This window comes from Tenrec ecaudatus, chromosome 4 (genome assembly GCF_050624435.1).
Source record: "Tenrec ecaudatus isolate mTenEca1 chromosome 4, mTenEca1.hap1, whole genome shotgun sequence".
In the NCBI taxonomy this organism is placed as follows: Eukaryota; Metazoa; Chordata; class Mammalia; order Afrosoricida; family Tenrecidae; genus Tenrec; species Tenrec ecaudatus.
Window position 1 is genome coordinate 169209888 of NC_134533.1, and position 27414 is coordinate 169237301.

The window sequence follows — 27414 nt, forward strand, 5'->3', positions numbered from 1 at the left end:
ATATGCAGGGTTGTTTTTGTTATTTTTGTTCCTGAACATTTTATAGCTTTAGGTGGAAGTTTGCATAGCATATTAGTTTTCCATTCACTAGCTCATACACCGATTGTTTCGTGGCATTTGTTGTCATCCATTTTCTACCATGGCTCCCCAGTTTCCATTTATCTAGTTCCCATATTCCTATCTAATGTCTCATCTTTGCCTTTGCGTAGATAATACCCTTTTCCATTAGTTATTCTTCTAAAGTGCACACTCTCCCAGATAGTGTTTATTTCATAGGCTGGCCTATTATTTGACTTGAGGACTATCTTTGGGAGTTGCATCAGTTTTAAGTTGAAAGGTTGTCCTAGAACAGTAGCCTCAGGGGTTCCCTCAAGCTCTGTCAGACTGGTGAGTCTAGTCTTTTATATGGATTTGAATTTCTTTGTCATCTACCCTTAACTGGATCTCCTGTTGCATTCCTGATCACAGTGGTAATGGGCATCATCTAATCCATTTGATCTCAAGGTAGAGGAATCTATGATTCATGTATTTTATGTGGGCCATTAATCTTTTGTACTGTTTGTTCCTCGACTCTTCTGTTGTCCAAATTTTCCTTTTCTCTAGTTGAGAAGAGGCAAATAACTATGTTAGATGGCCACTTGCAAGATTTTAAGGCCCCAGATGCAATTCACTGAACTAGGATGTAGAACATATTCTTTATGGATAATGTTGTGATAATTAAACTAGCTGGAGATTTCTAAGAAATCCCCATAATTGTGTCTTCTAAGTGCTTTATTTTATATATATATATATATATATATATATATATATATGGTGGGTATATTTGTAGCACATAAAAATTTACTTAGAAAAATTCACAATCTATGCATGTCATTGTACTGCCATTGTACCTTCCACCTCTAATTAGCATACATATCTACTTTTGTGTCCATTCACAAGTTATTTTTGTTATTACATTCACATTTTTGTTGCTGGAGTATATATGTTATAGAATTTATTGTAATTGTTCTTTAGGCCACATTGTGCTGACTTCATCCATATTGTGTATTGTCTTTCCCTTAGCTCAATTAGCATGTGGGGCTCTGTGAGGTGAGACTGACTGCCTCTACAAAGATAGATTGCTTTGGAGTAGTAGTGACATTCTCACGATGTTGCCTTCTTATCCATGAGCATGATATGTTTCTCTATGTATGTAGGACTCTTTGCTTCTTGCAGTAATGTTTCGTACTTTTCGTTGTGTAAGTTTTATATAACTTTAGTTAGATTTATCCCAACATACTTTATCCTTTGGTAGCTGTTGTAAGTTGTATTGTTTTCGTGATTTCCTTTTCAAAATTCCTTTTGTCAGTGTAGAGGTGTCCATCTGATTGTATGTTGAACACTTCCAATAACTTTCTTGTTCGGTTTCTGGGGTTTCCTATGAAATCCTGTCCTCTATGAATAGGGATAGTTTTACTTCTGATGCCCTCAATTTCCCTTTCTCCTTATGCTCTCGCTAAGACTTTGAGTAGACTAGGCACTAAGCATAGTGATGAAGGTCACCTGTGTCTGCTTCCCATTATCAAGGGATATGCTTTCAGTCTCTCTCCACTGAGAGTAATCTCAGCTGTTGATTTTACATGGTGCCCTTCATTATGCTGAGTCATCATTGCCGTTCCAGTCCTATTTTACCAACAGTTTTTGTTAGGAAAGAGTGTTGAATTTCATCAAATATATCTTCAGCATTAATTGAAATGATCGTGTAATTCATTTTCTTTGTTTTATGTGATAAATGACATTGATGGCTGTAGAATGTTGATGTATACTTGCATCATTGTGTGTGTGCATGCGCGCTCACACACGCGTGCACTTTGGACTTTTCTTGAGAATTTTTTGTGCATTTCATATCTATATTGATGAGGGATTATTAGTGCTTGAATTGAGTATTTTCAATTGCCACATGTGCTTCTGAAATTGAACCATGAATAAGGAAGACCAAAGAAGAATTGGTACATTTGAATTGTGTTGGTGGCAGACAACGTTAAATATAACATTGCCTACCAGAAGAATGAACTAATCTGTGCTGGAGCAGGCAGAGCCAAAGCAAGGATGAGCAAGTGTTCATCTCACATAATTTGAACATATTAGTAGAAGGAATCGGTTCCTGGAGAAGGAGACCATGCTTTGGTAAAGGAGAGGGTCAGCAAAAAGAGGAAGACACTCAGTGAAATAGATCAACAGTGGTTGCAGCAGTGGACTCCAACCTGACAATTCTTGTACAGATGGTATAGAACTGGGCGGTGCTTTGGCGTGGTATATAGAGCCACTGGGACTTGAAACTAACTTGAGGATACCTAACAACATTATGTGAACTGTAGTTTGAGACGGTCATATTTGAAGTAATGTACGATGTTAGTTTGCATTGTATGGTCATTGAAACCTACAACGAACAAGCAGTATTTTTGTATATATAATATTGCAGTTAAGCGCCCTGGTGGTGCTGGTCAGGTAAGCCTTGGACTGATAACCACAAGGTCAGTGTTTCAAACCTACCAATCAGAAGAGATTGGGTGGTAGTGGGTTAGGAATGTTTTTGTTGTTGTTTATTGCATTAGTAATAAATGCTCGTAAATGGGGTGGTGGAGACTAAAATATAACTAATTTTCAAAACATTCTGAAGTAGTACGAAAAAACAGTCTGTGTGAAGACTCTCAGGTGGGATTATAAAATAATTGTTAAATAGAGGGAAGAAAAATATCTTTAGAGAAAAATTAATGAAATTGGTTATCCACATGTTTTTGTTTTATCACATATATTGTCCATTTTCCAATTTGGTACTGCATGAGTCCTCTAAGTGTAGAAATTCTACCTTTATGTAAGTAATTATTACTCATTTGAAAATAATTTCATTATAAGGGATAGCTAAATGATACAGTACATTAGGAAGATAACTGAAATGAAATTATTTGGATCATTCAAATTATGGGCACACTTGCAGATCTCCCTTCCCTTTTTGTCTTTTTTTGACTTTGAGACTTTAGCAGTTTAAGCCAAGTCTTGATCACTCTTAATGAGTGTAGAGAAGAAAAATTGACTTTGACGCCAACCGTGTATTCTTGCATGCTTGGTTTAAAATAAAAATTATATTGAATAGTTGACAACTTTAAAGAATTATCTGCCAAGTTATCCGTACAAAGTTTACAACATTTTTTAAATGTCACATAAGACAGGGTGTGTTTAACTGCATCCTTGTGGTCCTAGATGTCTAGAAGGAAAGACCCAACCCCATGCTGAAAATCAACTGATGACTGTTTTGGAGGGCGCTCCAAAGTGTGTCTCTCCCTTTGGTTATACCTACTCTAGTTCCCTGCTCAGACACTTATTTTTTGTTTAATCTTTTTTGTATATCTGTTATAAACCTAGTAGCATATTAGACTATTGTCTTAAAATACTGTTCTGATGGCATTAATAATACGGCTTCCTCGTAATTTAATAACATTCTTTAATCCTCTAGTTTAGCTTTAGTATTACGGAACCATGAATTCACTGTGCTATCATCTCCTGCCTTCTTTCACCTCTTTCCTGTCCTTATCTGTCAGAACCAGCAGAGATTCTACCTTCTCCAGGATTCCTTTCATGACTGGCTCTACCCACTCTCCCAATCTAGAGGTCAGGATCTAACCAAAAGACAATGAGGCATTAAGGTTTGGAGGATACTGAGATGATGAAATGCTTCCTTCTATATATTTGAAGGAAACAGACAAACTGTGATATTTGTTTTGAGTCTGTGTAGTCAGGAACTTGATCACTTCTATATCTCCTATTTGATGACAGACACTAAGGTTAAGAGATGAGCGAGAGATAATCTGATAATATACTTTATTATTTTGGGTATGGACAAAAGCCCATTCTGGATAATAAAAAAAACCCAAACCCACCTGCCACCAAGTCTATTCTGACTTGTAGCAGCCCTGTACAGAGTTTCCAAAGCTGTTGATCCTTTACCGAGGCAGGGCACCCTCATTTTCTCCTACAGAGCCCTTGATGGGTTTAAACCACCAACATGGTGATTAGTAACCCAATGTCAACAGTGTGCCACCAAGGTTCCCATTCAGGGTAAGTAAGGTAAAGTCACAGGTATCTACAGGAATTGGAAATAAAAGAGTTCAAAGGTTTCTTACAGCTATGAATGTTAATAAATATAGGTAAATAAATAATTGGGTACTAGATTATATAGTGTAATATAGATCGGCGTTTCCTAGAATGGAAGATACTGGATGCTGGATCATTGGGAGGGGGTTGCAAAAGTAGATCCCTAAACTTACCCTCCATTATGGGCTATAGTACAAAAGTATTTATTTGTCAAGGAGGGGCTGAGTAATTTTTTTTTAAATACTGGTAGGCCAAATAAGTTTGAGAAACTGTGGTACAGATTATGATTAATAGACTTAAATTCTAAAAGATTTCATTTTTCCATTTATAAAACAAATATAACCTTTATGCAGATTGTTTAGACACATAGAAAAAAGAACCTATATGTTTTATTATAGTAACACATCCCAGTACTGATTTGTTTGTATACAGTCACTCTTAAGATTTCCTTTCCATCTTCTCTTAGACATCTTTAAAAAGTAGTTGTTAGTCTTCCTAAAAATTCCTGTCTTTGTTCTTTATGTATCTTTTCAGTAATCGTATATTGAGTTTTCCTTCTAACTCAGAAAGGCAGTTACTTTAAATTAGTGCAGTATTCTGAAGCCTTATGCATATAACCACTTCTATAGAGAAGTGACAGTTATGTTGATGGCAAATGTATAGAAGAGTCAATTTTATGTTAACCTGATTAGCTTGAGAGAGAGAGAGAGTGTGTGTGTGTGTGTGTGTGTGTGTGTGTGTGTACATGTGCAAGTTTTCTGTCTTGTTTTTCAATGTTTGTTTTTAAGTGAGGTTGAATATTTTCCCATGGACTTAATGTTGTTCATTTCTCTTGTTAGTTGCTAACTTGTTTGCCTTTGCTCATTTTATTGGTATCTTGACATTTTTCTTAGTTTGTAGATATAAAAATTGATAGGGAATATAATGTCATAATATATTTTCCTCCCAAGGCTGTTAAAGAAGCAGTTCTTTCATCGAGCATTAAAAGTAATGAAAATGAAATATGATAAAGATGTAAAGAAAGAAAAAGAGAAAGGGAAAACTGAGAGTGGAAAGGAAGAAGATAAAAAGAGCAAGAAAGAAACTATAAAGGACGAAAAGATGAAGAAGGAAAAGGAGAAAAAGAAAGATGGTGAAAAGGAAGAATCCAAAAAGGTGAATTCACCCAAAACTAAGTGACAATCAATAAAAACATGTTTCCCATGTGAAAGGTCACTAGAGTCAGATGAGCATGTTTGAAATACTTAGCAACAACCACTTACAATAAGCTTTTGTAAGATTATTATAAAAGCCATGGTTGAGAATTTTTATTTGTCACATGGTGTTAGGTGGTAGCTTTTAGACTGTGTGAATGTTGGTTTTTGCTTGTTTGTCCTTTTCCCTAGAATAAAATGTTTTGTTTTCATAGGAAGAAACTCCTGGAACTCCTAAAAAGAAGGAAACTAAGAAAAAATTCAAGCTTGAACCACATGATGATCAGGTTTTTCTGGATGGAAATGAGGTAAGAATATGTAGCCTCTGTTTATACTATTTAGCTTTTTAAAAGCAAGAGCCAGATATCGGTAGGAGGTTTAAGAATTATGTTTTCTTGTTTCACTAAACAAAATAATTTACCGTCTATACTCGTGTATAAGCCAAGTTTTTCAGCACAAAAAATTAGCTGAAAAACGGGTTCGGCTTATACACGGATCAGTGATACTCCAGCGAGGTGTAACATCTCGCGGGTGATTGCCGTGCGTCCACTGTTCATTCAAAGCCCTGCTGACACTGCAGGGCTTTAAATGTTTGTTTACTCACATCTAACCAATCAGAGCCATCCTATGTTGGGAATGGCTCCAATTCACAGAAGCACCCTTACGCCTGCAGCTGAACGGGTAAGGATGTGTCTGTGGCTGCGCTCCGTCTCTCCCCTCTGGTTTCTGTTAATTCACATCCTGCATTTCCCACCCTAGGCTTATACTCCAGTCAATCAGTTTTTCTAGTTTCCTAGGTACCTCGGCTTATACTCGGGTCAGCTTATATTCGAATATATTTGGTATTTGAATATAACAATACCTTAAATATTATGAAATAGGAGCTCTAGTGGCATTGTGGTTACAAGTTGGGCTGCTAATCACAAGGTCAGGAGCTCCAAACCATCTGCCCCTAGCAGGAAAAAGACAAAGCTTTCTACTCCTGTAAACATTTGTAGTCTGCAGAAACCCATAGCAGCAGTTCTACCCTGTCTTACACGGTAACTGTGAGTCAGAATCAACTCAATGACAGTGAGTTTGATTTTTTTGGTAAGTAACATGAAAGCTACTCTGCTGTGTTTTTAAGCAAATATTTTTTCAGAATTAAATTTTTTGTTGTTGTTAAAAATTAACTGTTCAACTGAATGTATTATAAATTGTACAGTTAGTTGGGAAAGAAAAAAGTACAGTAGGTGCCCTCCAGGAATGCAAACCAAGCCCAATGGCATGGTGGCCCTAAGACTCAGGATGGTGGTGTGCATTTATCGAATGGCGTAGGATCGCTGGTGCTGCCGTAGTCAGGCATCGGGCTGCCATCAGCCATTCCAAAGCACCGTAGCTCTGCAGGAGCAAGACTGGACTTTCTATTCTCGGAAAGTCAGTCTCGGAAACCGCAGGGGGTTGCTGAGGCAGCATTGGCTCGTGGCAGTGAGTTTATTTTGTTTTTGGTCAGACCCTCAAATGAGAACCTAGCTCATCTCACTAATTCTCCGTCTGTTCCCATTTTAAAGAAGAGGTAACGAATTCTGAGAGACTTAAATAATTCGTTAACGATTTCACAAATGATCAGAGCTAGCATCATCTGAACCTAGGCTAGGTCACTTCACTGCCAAACTTTTAACCGCTTCATGAAGAGTCCTGGTGATGTGTGGTGAAGTGCTGGGCTGCAATCCGCAAGGCCGACAGTTCAAAACCACCGGCGGCTCCACAGAAGTTGGGGGTTTCTACTCGTAAACAAACCCACAGGGGAGTCACTAGGAGTCAGCGAGCGAGAAGATGCTCGTACAAAAGTTGTGTTGTTAAAAACAACTATTCCAATTATAGGTCTCTCCCTTGCTGCCGTTGAGTCACGGCAGACTCATAAAGACGCTATCGGATGGGCCGAGCCGCCCTCGTACGTTTCCAAGGCTGTGAGAATTAAATTTTTTAATGAAGTTTTATGTCAATTAAAGTATGCTTCAGGTGTAAATAATAATGAGCATCTTGACATGACCAGGGCTTAAACAAAGTGGGTTCCAGGTCAGCCATAGAGGTATGGCAGCTCCCTGGTGGCAGGTGGCAGGCTTCTTTTATCTCTCTCCTCTCTGAAAGGAAAATGACTGGTAGCCTTATTATCTGCACCTAAAGAGGGACGGAGAAAAAGGACATGCTTCTTCAAGGATACTTCGAGAGAGCTGACAATTTCATTTTTGCTTGGATTACGTTGGGCAGAACCTAATGCATAGCCATGCCTCCTTGCAGATAAAGTCTTGAGGGATGGTACTTTATAATCTGGGTAGTCATGTGCGCAGGTAAAATTGCAAAGATTTCTGTTACAATCCAGGGAAGAAGGACAGAAAGGTTGGGTGATGGATCACCTGCCGATCTGCCTTTTTAATTTTTTTTTTATTAGGAGCTCTTACAGATATTGCAATCCATAATTCCATTAGATCAAGCTTAGTTGTACAATTGCTGCCGTTATCATTTTCAATACCTTTTCTTTCTTCATGAACACCTTGATATCAGGTCCCCTTTATTCCCTCTCTCCCCCACCCTACCAACCCCAGAACCCTTAATATATTGTGTAATGTTGTTATTGTTGTTGTGTTTATTATTGTTGTTGTTTTGCCATAATTTATACCATCCTATGTATCTATTCACTTAAAATTGTCATCAGTCTGTCTGTAAAGAGGCTGGAAAATGACTCCTTTTAGAGGATCTAAACTTAGATTTAAGTTTAACTTCCTACTCTGATCTTAGGATTTTTAAGTACTGAAGGTGCTTAATTCTTCTAGGTATTTGTGTGGATCTATGATCCAGTTCACTTCAAAACTTTTGTCATGGGATTAATACTTGGTAAGTAGCAGGATGGTGAGTAGCTTTAAAATACAATTTCTGGTGTTTAGAGAATAAAATATCAAGAGTCTTAAATACAGTGACCAATAGTTATAAATAATATTTAGTCTCATTCTTACTAGATATAAGTTAAAACAACAATTATTAAGAGGATTATAAAGTTTGATAGTAACCAGGTTTTAGGAAAAACCACACTCTTACAAAAGACGGGTTGCTGAGGAAGAAGGATAATGCATCACTGTTTTTATGGAAGCCAGTTTGAAAATTTGTTTCAAATATCAAATGCATATAGATGAGGGGATTTCAAAAATTGTCCAAAAACTTAATAAAGATAATTTTTCCAGGAACTTTTGGAGCTACCTTGGACTTTTTGTGTATGCGCATATACTCTTTGACCCATCAGTCTTAACAGACTGCTATAACGCATAGAGTTTGTTATAGATGCATTTGTAGTGACAGAAAATAATCCCAATCCCTCAGTGTAATATATTTAGGAGGGAAGATGTTTAAACAAATACCTTTAAAGCATTAAAACCTAAGTTTTAGGTGGTACAAATGATTAAGCACTTGTCCACTATCCAGAAGGTCATCGGTGTCCATCTACCCAGAGGTGCTTCTAAAGACTGGCATTGTTATTTGCCTCTGAGAGGCCTCAGTCTTGAAACCCTTGTGCAGCACAGCGCTATGCTGCCGCACTAGCATGGATACGCGTCAGCACCAACATACAGCTAGCCTAGTAATGTCACGCCAAAGGATTTCCCATCTTGTTAATTAAAGGTTCGTGGAAAGATGGAATGAAAAGATACTGGAACTCTTCCACACTTTTTGAAGCACCCTCGATTCCTTTGAAGAAGTGGATTTAGCTGTAGTAGAGCTAAGATTGTTCTTCATTAAACCCAACCCAAATCGCTATTCATCCATCTAAACTTAGCCTCAGAGAGATTAAATATCTTGCCTAGAATTATTCAGCTTATAGTAAATGATAGGACTAAAGTTGGAATCCTAGTTTCCCTTAGTCTTAAGACCTTCCTCTAATTTTGCGTAGTTATTCTCCTAACATGAACTGTTAGTAATAATTTTTCTTCCATGTGGCCCACACCTTGATTGGGCAGGGGAACCACATTAAAAAGAGAGAGAGACTTGTATACAGTTTCTCTAGCTTGTTGCCAAGTAGTCCTATATGCCATCATCGCTATAGGAGCTTTTTAAACCTATAGCTGGCAGAACTCTGCTCAGAAATCTCCACCGAAAGGATCCTTGGAATCTTTTTTTTTTGGGGGGGGGGGGGTAGGCTTGTTAATTACTTGTTTGCCTAAGCTCCTCTGAGTCGAGGTCTTTTAGCAAGTTTGATTAGCCCTTACTGCTGATCACTGGCTGGGTTTATCAACCCTGAGACAGACATTCTAGCTGTTGTAATATCCTTTATTCGGTGTACAAAAATCATCTCAGATCTCTTCTAGACTCAAAGCTGTACTGTTAATTCTTCAAACAGGTAGAAGAATCTTAAGGCATATGACACCCTTTGATCAAAAATATTAAAATGCTCTTTTAAATTGTTGGTTCTTTAAAAAAGTTATTTACAGGTTGGATTTTATATTAGGCCATAACTATGTCCTGGAGCAATATTTCTCAGATTGAGTCATGTAGAAAAAGCTTACCCAACTTTTCAAATGAAAGAAGTTCCCTGGGTCATCTTGTTACTTCGTGCTTTTGAGTAATTTGGTAGACAGATCTCTTAACATGAAAATAGCTGCAGTAGATAGATAATTTAACACAATTAAGAAGTAATTCTACAAAATTTCTAACCTAATATAAGGATATTAAGTTGACTATATTGAATTACTGGTAATTATGCCCCTTCCTTTTTTTCTTTCAAAATAGAGGTGTCAGTTTTGTTTCCATCTAATACTGTTTTACCTAGGAATGTATTCAGTGGCACTGCGTTTGTGTGACTGTGCATTTGTTGTTTAGTGATCGCGGTGATAGCAGCGACCCTCTTCCCTCTCTGGCCAGCAGAAATGAGAGTGGGGGTGTATTACCTCAGTGTGGGCGCAGGCTGTTTCGTAGCCAGCATTCTTCTCCTTGCTGTTGGTAAGTGTTGGTCAGTAAGGTAGGTATTTAGCATTATAATTCATTCAAGAAGTTACACTAAGTAGGTAGACTTTTTGGTGAAATCCCCTAAAAATAAAATAGCCCATTCTGAAAGAATAAGATAAGTACTTCTTCATTGTAATCAAACCTTTTTTTAATAAGTCTTAAGTCTACTGTAGCTACGTGTGCTGTAATTCAGATGTGGCAATGTCTTAAAAGTATCGGCGCTGGTGCTATTATAGAAGTCATTGGGAAAACATCTGTACATTTTGATTAAGGTAAATGCAACTGGTTCTAGTGGAGTTTAGTGTTCTTTAGACAGCAAACTGTAATGGTTTTTCACATTTCAGGATGATTGAGGTCTTCCATAACCAAAGACTTAAAAGGATTTCATCACAAAAGAGTGAAAAACAAAATTGAAAGACGATCTGCAAACTGACCGCACAGGCTAAAGGATGATGTTCTCATATATTCATACTCATTGAGGAACTTCAGTATTTGTCTTTTCTACTTCATCTACCAGATTCTAGTACAAAGGGGCTTCAAAAAGTTCATGGAAAAATAGAATCGAAATATAGGGAATTTTTCCATTGAACTTTTTGAAGCCCCCTCATATAGTGTACTGGAGTTTTTCAGAATATTAATATTCTTAGGAAAATAGAAATAGCTGCTGTATAAAAATGAAGGAAGTTACAGTCATTTCCTTTGAAATTTGTCCAAAGCAAAAAAGAACAGTATATAATTATCTTTAAATATAAAAGTCTGTCAACAAAACAAAACCCGTATCATTCACAAACTCAATATGATCTTAAAAGGAAAAATGCTTGCTTCCACACAACTGGAACATTAAAAGAACTATATAAAATATTGCGGCAAACTATTATTATAAACTTAATTTCACCCTACTCAATTCTTCCATTACCTCTCAGTTTTGTCATAATCAGAGAGAATACTTCAAAATGTTATGGGGGCGGGGGTAGGTGGGCGGAACATTATCTTTTAACTCCACTTTTCCACTACTGTTCTTGAGGCCGCCTCGTATTGTTCAGGAGCCCTGGTGGCATACTGGTTACTCATTGGACTGAAATCCTCAAAGTCAGCAGTTCTAAACCACCAGCAAGATGGGACTTTCTACTCCTGTTAACAATTAGGCTTGGAAACTCGCAAGGGCATTTCTACCCTGTCCTATAGGGTCGTTAGGAGTGGGCATCAACTTGATGGCAGTTTTTGAGTTTGTATCGTTGAACTTTGTGAGGACTGGTCCTTAAAATAAGAAAATATTATCATTTATGAACATAATTCTCATTGTTCAGAAGTGTTTTTCATTTGCCAAGAAAGCCCTCTTAAGATGGAAACATACTAATACTTGTATCCTTTATAGCAGCACTGACTTATCCTTCAGGCATAGATAGTATTTTAGGCTCATTTTTAGGTACCCATTGAAATACTTTTATTTCTTTTAAAATCAGAAATAAAAGTTACTATAGTGTTACACATGCAGGATAATGAACCTAGACTGGATTATATATGACTTTATACTAATATATTAAAAGTAAAACTTTTAATATATGCCAATAAGGGCCCTGGTGGTGCTATGGTTTTAGGCATTGGGCTGCTGACTGCCATCAGATCTTGGTTGAAAAATGAGGCTTCCTGCTCCCAGAAAGATGAACAACCTAAGAAACGCTCTTTAGGGTTGCACTGAGTGGGTTGTTTTGTTGTGTTTTTGGTGGGGGGAGCGTTGTCTTATTTTCTAGGTCTTTCTGTCGTTTTAATGGAAGGGGTTTATGTGGACAAAAGTGCTTCGGGCTTAGTCAGATCTTAGTGGAATTCTGCTTTCTAAAGGCGTATGTCTATGTACCCTTCATCCATTACTCACATTTATTACCTTTTTATACCAAGATCTCATGAATATTTTCTTCCAACTGACTATGTTTTTTGTTTTTTTAAGTATAACACAGCAGAGTGCTTCAGAGTATATCCATGAAAGAAATTGACTAGTATATAAGGGTAGTTTGTAAGAATGACATCACATTGTGTCCTCAAGTCCAGAGTAGGTTGCCTGTTCATAGAGCAGTATGATCTCTGTTAAACTATTCAGGAATTAAATGTTCATATTTAAGATGCAGAGCTTAATGCAAAGGAGATCTGGTGATACTGCTTAAAGTGCTCAGCTGCTAACCGAAGGGCTGGGGGTTCAAGTCCACCAGCCTCCCCATGAGAGAAAGATGTAGCCATCTCCCTCCAGAAAGATTATAGCCTTGAAAACCTACTCAGTCTTGTCAGGTCTCTGTAAGTCGAAATCGGATGTGTCAGCAGTTGTGTGGGGGTGTGGTAATGAACAAATAATAAGTTTTGTGTTTTCGTGAGTTTTTCCTCGGTTGTCAGTTATTCCTTATTTAGACCAAAGCTAGACACATTCATTTAGAGAAACTTTTCTCCCCACAGCTCGTTGCATTCTGTTTCTCATCATTTGGCTCATAACTGGAGGAAGGCATCACTTTTGGTTCTTGCCAAACCTTACTGCTGACGTGGGCTTCATTGACTCCTTCAAACCTCTGTACACGCATGAATACAAAGGACCAAAAGCAGACTTAAAGAAAGATGAGAAATCTGAAGCCAAGAAACAGCAGAAGTCTGACAGTGAAGAGAAATCCGACAGCGAGAAAAAGGAAGACGAGGAAGGGAAAGTAGGACCAGGAAACAATGGGACAGAAGGTTCGGGTGGAGAACGGCACTCAGACACAGACAGTGATAGGAGGGAAGATGACCGATCCCAACACAGTAGTGGAAATGGGAATGATTTTGAAATGATCACAAAAGAGGAACTGGAACAGCAAACAGATGGGGATTGTGAAGAAGAGGAGGAGGAGGAGGAGGAAGAGGAAAACGATGATGGAGAAACAACTAAACCGTCACATGAAAAATCATAAACTTACATAATTTGGGGACTGAAGAAGTGCAAGAGGTTGGATTTTGTATGTTGGCTGATCATCAAAATGTACACATGGGATTTGTAGCATCCTTTAAATCTTGCTGAAATGAATTTGATAGCCACACAGTTTTATTCAGCCCTTCATGTTACTATGCTACTACGACTGGTACAGTCTAAAGTCATTAAAAAACATGTGTTATCCATTTGATGATACTTTTACACTAAACTGTTCTCATTCCTTTTGATAGTTATCAAAGGTGCAGTTTCCACAATGACATGTAGATTAGGGCATTTTTGATAGCTTTATGGCTTTTTACTGTTAGACTAATCAAAATACCTTTGAAAGGGATAAAAGAAAGATCAGCATTTCAGATTCTGTGTAGTCGTGTAGCCATTTTACTGTTTGTTTGGAATGGAATACTTCACTCATTGTTCTCTTGATCATTAAACATTTGTTTGGAACTTTATAAAAAAACCAGGAAATTTCTTCAAAAAGTCTGAGTAAGCAGGGTTCAGAAGCATTTTGTGGAAACATGCCAACTAGTAATGACGCGTCAGCACTAGTAGTTTAGCTACAAATTCTCCTTTTCCAGCTTAGGAAATCCAGACTGGTTTGTACGCCTGATGCACAAAACTGGTTGTCTCCAACAGAGAACAGAGCAGCGAGACGACTCTTACTTACTCTCCTTCCCAAGTCCTTGTCATCACATAGAGTGTATTTCTGTACATAATTTACAAATAAACCATTTTATTTTAATTGTTACTCATTAGATGTCTCAACACTTAAATTTGTAAAATTAAAACCATGTAAGGGTCTGTTTTTAGAGAAATGCAACTTTCCAGTAACCCACAGAACATCTGTGATCAATCAATCTTTCTACAGCAGCTTCAGCTTTGTGCCAACATTCCATGTATTTGAATGAGTAAAAACTGATCCTTATTAAATAAGAGCAGACTTAAAGTAGCTGTTTGTATGCCTTAATGTTTATTTCGATTTATTTTAAATCTCTACATTCAGAAATGGAGTACTGTATTATCAGACCAGGAAGCACTGCTGTGAAAGATACTTACTGTTCTAAAATATCAATTTAAAATAAAGACCATAAGAGAACCTCTGGACTCGAATTGCTTTGAACTCATTTTGCAATTCAATTTTAGATCTTGTGTACCTTGGTTACTATTTTTTTTAATCTTGCGAATATTATAATGAGTGTTATAAGATCATTCCTTGGAATGATCTGAATTGATATAAGTGAGCAAAATTATTTTCTTCAAAGTGCAAGTGTTTTGTTACAGTTGAAGCGGGTGGTATGAGTCGGGTCTTATTTTTCTTTAGGCTGTTTCCCATCAGTATTTTGGCCTACAGGTGTTGCATTTTTATAATTGTGTAAAAATAACATTTTATGGGAATTAACACATTAAATAATGACTTCATTACTTCTTAGTATTCCTTGTAAGTGGACAGCATTGCTAATGCACCTCTATCAAGGATATAAGACATCCTAAGACTTTTCTCTGTAGTAAATGTTTATTGATTTAAGTGACTGGGTTTTCCCCTGACATTTACAGCGCTCTGTTCCTTATTGCCACAGCTGATCGCTTCTGAGCTTGATCACCAGTAATAATACCTATTTTTGAGTATGAAAAGGTACTAAAAATGTTTTTCATAAGTAAATGGCTTAGAAAACCTTTGCTATTCTAATACTGCCCACATAGGTAGTATTTATCCTAAACCTTTATGACATGTACTGTGTCATTTGAAGCATGGCAGGGTAGTCAGTTTCCTATTGATGTTTGTAGATTCTGAGAGAAGTTAGTACAATTTTTTACAACTGATCTGGCCAGCAGGGGGTGCTGGGGATGATCGCTAATACTAGGAATACAAAGTGAGTGAGAGGTTTCAGCTCAGTGTCTGTTTTAATACTCAGTGTCTGTTGTATACTTTAAACAAATACAGAAAAATCAAAAGGCTGCCATTCTTACAGCCTTTCATTTCACAAGTATAGACAGTTTATGTGCTAGAGCATGAATTGTTTAGTCAGTGGGATAGTGATTTTTTTAAACTTCGGGCTGCCTGTGTCACTGTAAGTAGGAACATGAAACTTTTTGGATAATGTAGGATGTTTTGTGGAGTTGGTGCAAATGACTTAACTAAGCAAGATTGGATTAACCAGAAGCTGAAGTCAAGATAATAAGACTAATCCATTTGAGATTATTAAAATCAGTGTATTCAAGAGAATATCTTTTATCTTCCCCTAGGTTTTTATTTTATTTTTCACTCTTTTAAGTCCTTTTCTAGGAAACTTTCATTGAAATAATTCATATTTAAAAGAATGTTATTCGGAAAGTAATAAATACTGTCATACTTAAACTGAAATTATGTAGTGCCGATGGGTTTTGGTTAACTGTTGACTATGGAAGAAATATCTATTGTCTTTGTAAATAGAACTTAAAAAAATCTTATTGCTGATTAGAACTGGAAAACGAGTACTTTATTATAAAGTTGTCTATATACTTACCTGATACACAGTGTAGATTTCATTATGAATAATGATTGTATTCTGTCATATGCTTTTGCTCATTTCAGTATTTCATCTCTTTTTACACTTTCTTGCTTATTCCATTATTACTGAGCATTTTACTTTGGGCCAGAATGTTGCCAACCACAGCCATCAATTGAAAAATAACAGTTACACTTTCTTGGAGCAGCAAGTAAATTTCCAGATGTACTGGGTGTCTCTCATTAACCCCTCCAGATCCCCTGTGGCCCTCACGGTTGACTCAATGGTCCACACCATGGGCTCACATGCGTCCCAGCTTCTCGGTCAGTTTGGTCAAGGACTGTCTTGTCCAAACATTTGAAGACCTTCAGGATGCTCTTTTTTTTTTTTTTTTTGGCTGACCCTCATTATTCACCACATCTCCTAAACTGCTGCCCTCCACCGCTCTCAGAGTTACTCCTCCCAGCTCTCCTGCCTGGGAAAGGATGATGTCCGTTGTCTCCTAGTAGGTTTGAGTTCCTGAGTCTACTGTGGTCCCCTCCACAAGAAAGACCACCTGCTACTAGAACCCTGACTGATAACAGGAAATCCCTGGGCAACCCTGATAGCATTGTCAGGTACATAAATGTTCAGATCCACCAGCCGCTGAGGAAGAAAGACAAGGCTGGCTGCTTCCGGAAATTTGGAAAGGCTCAGAAACCAACTCAACAGCAGTGGGTTAGGGTAGTTTGGTTTTTTATCCTCCCCTTTAATTCTAGTGAGTGAGGAGCTTAGCTCTCCAACAGATCCGTGTCACCAAACAGGGATTCCACAGCCTTATGAGCCGAGCTGCATAGTGGTGGCTAGAATATCCTGTCCCAGAGGCTCTCTGTGCTTTAATTACAAAAGGAGATGGATTTAAATGTAATTTCTGTGAGGACCCTAAACCAGTGTCTGCAGCATTTAGTTGTGAGTTTCGGGGTAGATCCGAATGTACTCCCACTTTTCCTCGTGAGGTGAAGTTTTCCACCTGAGAGGACATCTTTTCTATGGTGGTAGTTTTAGGTTGTCTCAGAGGATCATAAGTTCTACTGTTTGCATGACATAGAATGAAAGGGCAGGGGCACCTGGCGTCTCAGGTGAGATCAGCAGACTTGCTTGTGTTTCTTCATTTTCAGTGAGTACTTGGATCATTTGATTTTCTTTGTGCATGGACCCCTTCTCAGAGTGGTTGAAGTGCAGGAAATACATGAGGTTACAAAGGAAATATTGAAGTACAAGTTTTCAAAATGTGTGTACATTTGTGATGGAGTATTGTGTGTGCATTACACAGCCAGATCTAGCAGGGGGTATTTAATTGCTATGGTGTTGATGTAGCATAAACAATATTTTGAAATCTTCACAACTGTAATGTAATGAAAATATTTATTTTTTACAAAGTCACAGTTACTGCCAATACAACTGTGGATTGTTTGCATTTATAATGGAAGGAAATACTTTCAGTTACAGCCTAGGGGAAATAAAGATACCATTTATTTTTCCTATCCAAGTTCATGTGTCCTCTGAATTTTATCTGTTAATCCCTTAACAGCTGGTAGATTCCAAGTTTAGAACCCCTGACCTAGCTAATCAGATCTGCCAGTATTTCGTTTAAGACTATAAGGCCACCAGCATGAAGCCGTGAACTTACAGGTCTGTGGGGCTGGCCTGCCCCCACTACGTCGACCCTCTCTCCCCAGAAGAGTGCACTACAGAGGACAGCACTGAAGATACAGCCTGGGAAGTGGCAGGTCTGAGGCCCCAGACCACACGGGAGCAGGCTAAGAGGGAGAGAGAGAGGACTGCATCCTGGCTCACCAAGCCTCAAGAAGGACATTCCTGTTCAGAGAAGCCAGTGCACAGAGAAGACCATGGGGCTGGCCCCACCATGAGATCCGACACCCTCTCGCTGACCCACAATGCTACAGGGGACAGCATTGGAGAGACTGCAGGTATTGTGCTTGGTGTGGCCCTCCCACCAGGAGGACAACAGAGCAGCAAGGGGAGCAAAGCAATGAAGTCCCTGAGGAATCCCAAAAATAAGACTTAGGAATCGGTGGCCAGGGCGTGCCACTTCACCAGATCTGATTGGAAAACATTTAGAAGGGTCAGCAGAGAGACCTGGAACTATTTACAGGCTTTTTTCCTTCTATTTTCATGTCTAACCATATAAGATCGGCAGGATAACCAATCCTTAGGAGAAAACAATGGGGCTGATGGCTCCAGGAGGACATAGGAGGCGGGAGAACGGGAGGAGGGAGCCAACAAACCCAGGGACAAGGGAACAATTCTAGATCTAAAATCCATGATGAGGGCATAGAATGCCTAGTGGAGTTTGATCAAGTGCAACATAGCAGAGAAAGTAGAGTCGAAGGTGGAACATGATAATGGGGCAGGAAGAAAGTATAAAGAAAAGAATTAGGAGGCAAAAGACATTTATACAGATATAAATATAGGCATGCACATCTGTTAGTATATTAATAGAGATCTAGGTCTATGTACATATATTTAAATTTTAAGTATTAAGAAAGCAGACAGGCACTGGGTCTCTGCTCAAGTACTCCCTCAACACAGGAACACTTTGTTCTAATAACCTTGCATTCTGTGATGGTAACCTTCCCAACACAATCACTCAAGTTAAAATGGGTGTATAAAAAAATGTGAAGAAAGCTGATGGTCCTAACTATTGAGAGAGAGTGACTGGGGTTTTAAAGGCTTGAAGGTAAACAAGTGGCCATCTAGCAGAGAAGCAACAAGCCCACATGAAAGGAGCACACCAGCCTGTGTGATCATGAGGCCTTGATGGATTAGGTAGCAGGCATGAGAAGATCCAAAATAAATATATCAATGTAAATGATGGGGGTCGGAGAGGAGACCCAAAGCCCATCTGTAGACAGTTGGTTATCTCCACAGAAGGTTCACAAGGAACGGACGAGTCAGCCACGGTGCTGCACCGAGGGAACACACAACATGCCTCTAGTTCTTTAACGCTTCCTTCTATTCCCCTATCATGACCCCAGTTGTACCTTACCAATCCAGCTAGACCAGAGCATGTACACTGGTACAGATAAGAGCTCGACATAGAATCCAGCACAGATAAACCCCTGAGGAATAGTAATGGGCACAGCGATGCCATGAGGGTATGGGGAAGGATGGAGGAGAAACTGGGAACTGACTACAATGATCAACATATAACCCCACCCCTCCCCATCACGGGGGCAAACAACAGAAACAGGTGAAACAGCAGACAGTGTAAGATATGAAAATAATGATTTATAATTTATCAGGCATCCACAAGGGTGGTGGGAGGGAGGGAAAAAGCTAATACCATGGGCTGAAGCAGAAAATGTTTTCAAAAGGATGGCAATATATACAAATGTGTTTGATACAACTGATGTATGGATTGTTATAAGAGCTGTAAGAACCCCCAATAAAATGATTAATAAAAACTATAAGATCATATTAAAGGGATTGCGATACAAAATATAGCATTTAATATTCACTTTATCAGGATGTATTTAGCAATTATATGTTCAAAGTTTTAAGATTATGTCTCACTTCTAAACGTCCAAGGCAGTTGGTAGCGATTTTAAATGGAGCCAGAGAGAGGTCTTACTCTTAAGGAAGTGATCCTTGGTCAACAACCATTTGTGAGATGACCAGTGTGCAATGACATCTCAGGGGTTGTCATTTACTGAGAAAGTCTAAAGTCTACCTTTTTCTCCTGAGGAGCTGCTGGTTGGTTTCCAGCTGCCAGCAATTAGAGCAAACACAGAATTCTACTTATCATTTTATTGGGGACTCGTACAACTTTTATCACATGCTTTGTACTTTTTGACCACAACTCCCTCTTTTAAAGTAACTTTCAAAATGTTTTCTTATTACTGAAAAATCAGAAAGTACTTATTAGCAAAAATAAGGAAACACCCCATAGAGAGAACTGTTAAAATGTGTATATCCTTCTAAATAAATCTTTGGGAGTCTGAGGTGTACCTGTTTATTTACTGAGGTGGAATTGTATTCAGTAGGATTATATGTACCTTGTGAGTGGAATATGCAGATGTTGATCTGAAAGGAACAAAAAGATGATCTTGGGAAAGTACGTGTTTTAAAACCGAAGACTTCATATTTTTCCCAGGGAACAAAGCCTTGATCAGCATATGATTTTAAATTGTATTTCTGCCCATCAAATTCAATGAAATGTAAACTCTTGTTACCCTTTGAATATATGCTAAATGCAGGTTATACCACATGAGTTAGAAGAGAATGATAAATTAACTTGCTCTTCTCTTCAAACACATCACCTTTTGTAGTTAAGGAGCATTCTTTACTGCAAAAGGAACCCTGGTGCTGCACCAGGTGAAGCATCAGGCTGCCACCTCAAAATCGGCAGTTCCAACCCACCAGCAACTCCAAGGGAGGAAGTTGGAATGGTCTCCCATAAAGATTCACAGCCTTAGGAACCCTAAGGAGTTGTCCTATAGGAGTCAGAATCTACTCTGAGTGGGTCCTTAAGAGAAACAAATCCACAGAAACTCATGTATAAGAGAGAGTTTTATATAAAGGTTAAGTACACATCAAGAAAACATCCCAACCCAGTGCTTCCTAACCCCACAAGTCCAACATTAACCCATATGTCTGACACCAATCCACAAAGTCTTCCTCCATCTCACAAAACGCAATGATGCCGACTGCAGGAGGAAAGCCGAATCAGTGAATGTGTAAGCATCAGTGCTGGCAGAGATCTCCGCACGGCTGCTCCAGCACCTAGGGCTGCATCGGGGTAAGTCCATGTGGCTTCTCAGGGACGTCTTGCAGGAAGTGAACCTTGCCAGCTGAAGCAGGGAACTGGCTAAGGCAGCTGCACCCTGGTCCAGCCATCAGAGAGCAAGAGACCCAAGAACTAGAAATGTGAGGTTCACAGCCATTTCTCTCTCCACCCTTCAATTAACCCCACGTGTGTTTATTGGCCAAGTTGGCACAATAAACTAACTACCTCATTCTCAATGATTGCAGGTTTTTTAATTAGTCTGGGTTCTAAAGAACAGTCTAAAGAGCTTCAATTTTGTAAACTGCAAAGGTTATCCAACTAGAAATGATGGATACCTGCTCTCCCTTGTTTTCTGTGGCACACCACATGCCAGTCTGTGATCCAGGTCACTATGAATCAGAATTGACTTGATAGCTCTAGGTTTGGGGGTGGGTTTTCACTACAAAGAAAAGATCACTTAGAACCAAATTAATCTGTAACTGAAGATGGACGAAGTAGCTAGTAACTGATGGACGTCTATAGTTTATACCCATCAGGCTTTACCACCACAACTTGGTGACTGAACATTTCACAATACGAATTTCCTGGAAAAGGTTAAACCACAATAAAATACTAGAATGTAAAACTTGTCACCTGATAGTACTAGATTCTGCCTTGAATGGTATAAACAGTGTTCTGTGAGTTGAAATGACCACAGGACATTTCATAATTATGTAAAGTGTGCCCAGGAGAGAGACTTGCATCTATAGGAGGATAAAGACATGAGAGGATCTGAAGTCCTTAATATGTGACTCTGTGCTCTCAGCATCCTGCCCACAGTATGCCCTGTCCCACGCTGAGACAGGAGGCATGTAAGGACACGAAGAGAAGGGAACAGAGACCAAGTTCTAATGGGTCTAGTCACCTACTTAAAACGAGTATCTCAATTCAGAGTGATTCACATGGTTTCTTCTAAAGACCTGTTGGGGGCGCCACACAAAGGTACAGCATGCTTGCAGCCATCTAGCTGTATCTTCTTACAAAAACACCCTTATCCTTAAAAACTTTTCTTCACCATTTCAATAAAAGAACCCCCCCCTCAGAGTTTTCATCTTCTCCAATCTTTGCACACACTCTGCCTCACCTCCCATCCTATTCCCAACTTAGTGTCCTTCCTAAAGACTGATTGCAAACTGCCCAAAAAATAAGTTTTGTGCTTGAAAATATGGAACCACAGTAAAACCACCACCAAATTTTATTTCTTAAAAACACCTGCACAGAATCTGAAACTACCTAGTGTTTCCCTCAGCCTCCAACCAAAGTTATAAATATCAGTATTATTGGAAAGGAGCCAGGAATGTGTGTTCCAAAGGTTCCAACCCACAATTACACGGATAAATTCCCCTCAAGGAAAGAAACGCCTCCCATGAAATAAACTCAAGTATCCAGCCCCATTGTCGCAGCCTAGTCTTCATTCTCCCCTGTAGACTGAGCTGAGTGTGGTCCCTGCGGACAGGAAGGCTATATTTAGACTCTCAGTGGTTAGTGTGATGGCCTTGCCCTTAACTCACAACTGCTCCCTGTTACAAAGCGGTAGTGCTCCATCCAGGTTCCTCAGCTGCACTCGACAGAATTGACAGTCCACCAGGCATTTTCCCATGGAGCCACTAAGGAGGTTCACCTCCCAGCCTGTAGGTCTGCAGCCGATCCTAGACTGATTCCCAGCACCGACGGCTGTTCCCAGGAGCCGTTCGCTACATCCGCTCAGAAGGCAGGCCATCTGAAGAAGTTTGAAACAGAGAGACCTGATTTATCTCCACTCCCTTTTCTTCATTCAGCCAACAATGTACAGAGCCCCCACTGTGGGGCAGCCAATGGGGATGCAAATAAGAAACTGTGGACCCTGCCCTCAAGCAGCTCACAGTCCAGGGAGGGAGCTAGCAACACCCCGTGCCTGCACACAAACGACATGCAAAAGGAGAGATGTATTCCCTGAGCCGCGGTGTCCAGCCATAGAAAGCTTTCAGCCTACCTGCGCATAGGAAAGTGCACAGCAGAATATGCGTGCACCAAGCACACTAAGTGCCGTGGGACTGAGCGAAAGCTACGGTGAAGAAGAGATTGGCGGCAAAGGGAGAAGACAGGTGAGCTAGCGGTTTTTACAGCCATCACGGCTCTCCGTGTTCCGTTTCCATTTTATCACCAACAGATGCTTTTGCAAAACAGGATGTTTCCCTTTGAGAGCGTACAAATTTAAAAGAAAAATAACCACAAATGGACAGTAGAAATGAAGGAAAAGGAAAAATATGAAAACCAGTAATCTCTTAGGTCTTTTTTTATAGAGGCTTTTAACAGATGCACACAGCCTTAACATCTGGGAAAATATCAAATAAGCATTCATCTCTCTTAAAATTCTTTGCTTATTATAGTTATCATGACCCCAATTCTACCTTACAAATCCGGGTATACCAGAGCACGTACACTGATACAGATAAGAGCTGGAAACACAAGGAACCCAGGATAGAACAACGCCTCAGGACTAATAATAAGAGTAGCAATACCAGGAGGAGAATGGGGAAAGTGGGGGGAGAAAGGGGAAACCAATCACGATAATCAACGTATAATACCCTCCCAGGGGGACGAACAACAGGAAAGTGGGTGAAAGGAGACCGTGGTCGGTGTAAGGCATGAAAAAAAAATTGATAAATTTATCAAGGGTTCATGAGTGAAGGGGGAGGGGGAAATGATCTGATACCAAGGGTTCAAGTAGAAAGAAAATGATCATGGCAACATACGTACAAATGTGCTTGACACAATGGATGGATGGATTGTGATAAGAGCCCCCAATTAAATGATTTTTTTTAAAAGAAAATGAAATTCAGGGGGAACCGATTACGAGGATCTACATGTGACCTCCTCCCTGGGGGACAAACAACAGAAAAGGGGGTGAAGGAAGATGCCGGAGAGGGCAAGATATGACAAAATCTATAAATTATCAAGGGCTCATGAGGGAGGGGAGAGCAGGGAGGAAGGGGGAAAAAAGAGGACCTGATGCAAAGGTCTTAAGTGGGGAGCAAATGCTTTGAAAATGATTAGGGCAAAGAATGTACAGATGTGCTTTACACGATTGATGTATGGATATGTATGGATTGTGGTGAGTTGTATGAGCCCCTACTAAAATGTTCTTTTTAAAAAAATGAAATTCATCAAAGTGTTTGTTTTGTTTAACCTCCGCCCACCCTGCCACTTTACAAAGAGGAAGCAACAAAGCATTGTTCTGTGCAGCTGAGAACAATTCCAGGTCCTTCCTGTTGCGGTTTTTTTTCTTGATACATGTAAGTATGGCACTGTTTGTCTTCTTAATTTCAAACAGACTTGTGCTCTAAAGCTCAGTCCCTGCAGGAGCAAGAGTAATCTCCCCTGCAGATTAAGACAGCCCAGTGCTGCTGTCCAAGAGAGTATTTGCTTAAATACTGTGTTTGACCAACTTCCTGGGTAATCTCCTACTGCAGCTGAATTGAATAAGTAATAATCATACTTAGTACAGATTTTGTTTCATTAAAACATTTACTGAAGCTCAGAGACAATGTTCTACTTTGCTCAGTAGCAACGAGGGTCTTGAAAGTTTGTGAGCAACCATCTAAATTGCAGCTACTGGGTGTTCCCTATCAAGAGCGAAGAAGAGTGAAGACAGTTGAAGATGCGTGGGAACTTTTAGTCCATTGGTGCAATGGATCATGCGACCCTCAGCCTTCATGATCCTGAGACCAGAAGAATCTGAAAGGGATCACATTCGAAAATCCTGGATATCGTGGAAGAAAAATGTCTAACAAGACTCACCATCATAACGTGTCTGAATCATTGAATGTGAGACTACCATCTGCCCTGTAAATGAAAAATTTTTATTAAAAAAGACAAAACAAATACCTAGAAATCATTTTTTTTTAATGACCAGGCCTATAGGTTGGCTAGAGACTGGTAGAATTCCCAAGACCCTTCAAGTGTGCAAATGAACTCACCTCTGTGGCTCTGCCTTCAGTCAAAGATATACACGGGGAGCAGTAACACTGGGGAAGCACACACTCTCTGCCATGAGAATTCATTTGAGATGAGAAGGGCAGCATTTGGCCAAGGACCAAGTTCAGAAGGGCCCAGAAAGGAGGAGGCGTGGGGACAGATCATACCAGGCATAAGTAGGGTTACGTAGTGGAGATTCCAGGCAAAGACATATAACAAAACGTGTAGGAGTGGTTGGATGGAAAACTGATTTGCGCAGTAAACCTCCACCCAATTGACAATACCAAGTGCTTTTCATTAAACAACATGAAAAGTGCCCATGGTTTGGAAGGTAGAACAGGATGGTTCTGTTTGGGGCATGCTGTTTCCGGTGGGACCTTCCGGTGGCCTGTCCATCGGATCATTGATAGAAGCATGAGGCTTGGCCAAAAGAACCTGGCACCCTGCACGTGGAGACCTTGGGGCAGCTGAACCTGGGCAGATTACCAAACGGGGGGCAAAAACCAGAGCAGCGAGCCATGCACAGATGGAGCCTGGAGACGTCACCTCCTCACGGCAGGTAGAAGAGCTCCCACAAGTAGAAGAGAGCCAGGGGACACTGTGTTGGAGAAATTGAATGAGGAAGGGGTGGCAGCAGGGAGTTGTGCACTGGGATTTGCAACGTGGAGCTCCGTGTGGTGCTTGCAGGGACCGGTTCATCAGCGCTCAGGACAGTGAGTTCACCAGCAACCAGGAAGTGAACACGAGCTCCAACTTCCAGAGACCGAGAGAAGGAATAGGTTCAAAGGCGCCCTCTGTCCTCAAGGATAGGGAAGACTTAGGGTGAGATTGAGAGGTGGGTGCCTATGACTAAGAAAGGCGCAGCTGGAGCTAGAGAGAAGCTGAGAACAGGCGGGGAAGTGGAAGAAAAAGAGCAGCCCAGCCAAAGAAAGAACCCCCTGAGGAAGGCAAGTGTCAGAAGCAGTAGCTTATCCGCTTCCCTATTTCAGGGAGCTTCAAGAGCATTTTCGTTTCCCTTTCTAGGATTTTAACATAAATCATATTCATAGGGTTCAAAATTAAATTATAAAAACTTTAGCATTAAAAAGCTCCCTCTATCTCCTCTCCTAAACCCCTCTATGAGGGGACCTCCAGTGGCCGACAAATGGGCCTTGGGTCTCCACACACACACACATATATATGTATATACACATTTTTTTTGCATGATCCCTTGTACCTAGTCCCTTTGGCACCTTGTGATCGCACACAGGCTGGTGTGCTTCTTTCCTGTGGGCTTTATTGCTTCTGAGCTAGATGGCCGCTTGTTCACCTTCAAGCCTTTAAGACCTCAGACACTATCTCTTTTGATGGCCGGGCACCATCAGCTTTCTTCGCCACATTTGCTTATGCACCCGTTTGTCTTCAGCGATCATATCATGGAGGTGTGCAGCCAATGACATGATTTTTTGTTCTTTGAGGGTGCAATGTAGTACCGATGAAGAACACAGCTTTCCCCCAGATCCTGGATGCTTCCTCCCCCCAACTACCATGATCCGAATTCTACCTTGCAGAACTGGATAGGGCAGAGGTTGTACACTGGTACATATGGGGGCTGGAAGCACAGGGAATCCAGGGTGGTTGATACCTTCAGGACCAGGGGTGTGAGGGGCGATGTTGGGAGAGTGGAGGGTGAGTGGGTTGGAAAGGGGGAACTGATTACAGGGATCCACATGTGATCTCCTCCCTGGGAGATGGACAGCAGAGAAAGGAGGGAAGGGAGACTCCGGATAGGGCAAGATATGACAAAATAATCTATAAATTATCAAGGGCTTGTGAGGGAGGGGGCAGCGGGGATGGAGGGGACAAAAAAAAAGAGGACCTGATGCAAAGGGCTTAAGTGGAGAGCAAATGCTTTGAGAATGATTGGGGCAGGGAATGTGCGGATGTGCTTTATACAATTGATGTATGTATATGTATGGATTGTGGTAAGAGTTGTATGAGTCCCTAATAAAATGTAAAAAAAGAAAAGAGGAGAAAAAAAAAGAAAATGATTAGGGCAAAGAATGTACAGATGTGCTTTATACAATTGATGTATGTATATGTATGGACTGTGATAAGAGTTGTATGAGCCCTAATAAAATGTAAAAAAAAAAAGCTCCCTCTAATCCTCCATCTGCTTAGTTTCCCCTCCCACCCCACCCCCGGCCTATAAATGTACTTACAACTTTCTTTAAGCAGGTACAACAAAACGCAAATGCAGGTTCTTATTTTCATTCCTTTTGCCAAAAAAAGTGCCCTGTCTCTATGTCTTCTGTATTTTAATTTTCATCTCTTAGCGCTACGCCTTGGAGAATCTTATCATCGTTGCATCTAGAACTGCCCCACTTTGAGAGCATTTTCTTATTCTGCTGTGTCATGAAAGCCTAAGTGTGTGTGTGTGTGTGTGTGTGTGTGTGTGTGTGTGTGTGTGTGTGTGAGCGCTTTTCATTCCATTAGGTTGAGCTGCCTGTCATTTAATACCATCATAGTCAGGCATTTCTTTTTTTTTTTTTTTAAATAGGGAATAACGTGAACGCAGTCCCCCACTACCACAAATTATGCAGTCGAGTTTCCCACATTTGGGGAAATCGCAGGGGTCAGCACACCCGGAGTGCAATGGGTGAGCCTCGCCCTGGGAAAACCACCTTCGTGATCATGGTATCTCCCCTGCCAGGTAAGTATAGTCAGGCATTTCTTTTCTTCTCTTTTTTTATTTTAAGCAGAGCTTGTTTGACAACACTTTGCTAACAAAATTGACCATTTCTTGCTCTTTCTCTATTTCCAAATCAACTCATTGCCTATTCAAACACCTACAAGAATAACAGCTATTTAAGTAAACATCAAATATCATGATTCCACGGAGCAAGACTTCAGAATCAATCTTCC

General features: G+C 40.0%; 1 protein-coding gene and 1 non-coding gene across 2 annotated transcripts in view; one reads left to right on the top strand and one right to left on the bottom strand.

Annotated features, from left to right (window-relative positions):
• Positions 1–16730, top strand: part of SEC62 (SEC62 preprotein translocation factor) — a 34875-nt gene extending 18145 nt beyond the window's left edge. Inside the window, exons 4-8 of the mRNA XM_075547009.1 lie at positions 5082–5286; positions 5540–5632; positions 8138–8198; positions 10170–10289; positions 12738–16730. Of these exons, the coding sequence (XP_075403124.1) occupies positions 5082–5286; positions 5540–5632; positions 8138–8198; positions 10170–10289; positions 12738–13222 (964 nt within the window). The 3' untranslated portion in view covers positions 13223–16730. The remainder of the gene's footprint in view (positions 1–5081; positions 5287–5539; positions 5633–8137; positions 8199–10169; positions 10290–12737) is intronic.
• Positions 16731–27046: 10316 nt separating this feature from the next.
• On the bottom strand, positions 27047–27210 carry LOC142447471 (U1 spliceosomal RNA). Its single transcript, XR_012784170.1, has one exon. It is a non-coding gene; the product is annotated as a U1 spliceosomal RNA (small nuclear RNA).
• Positions 27211–27414: the final 204 nt, after the last annotated feature.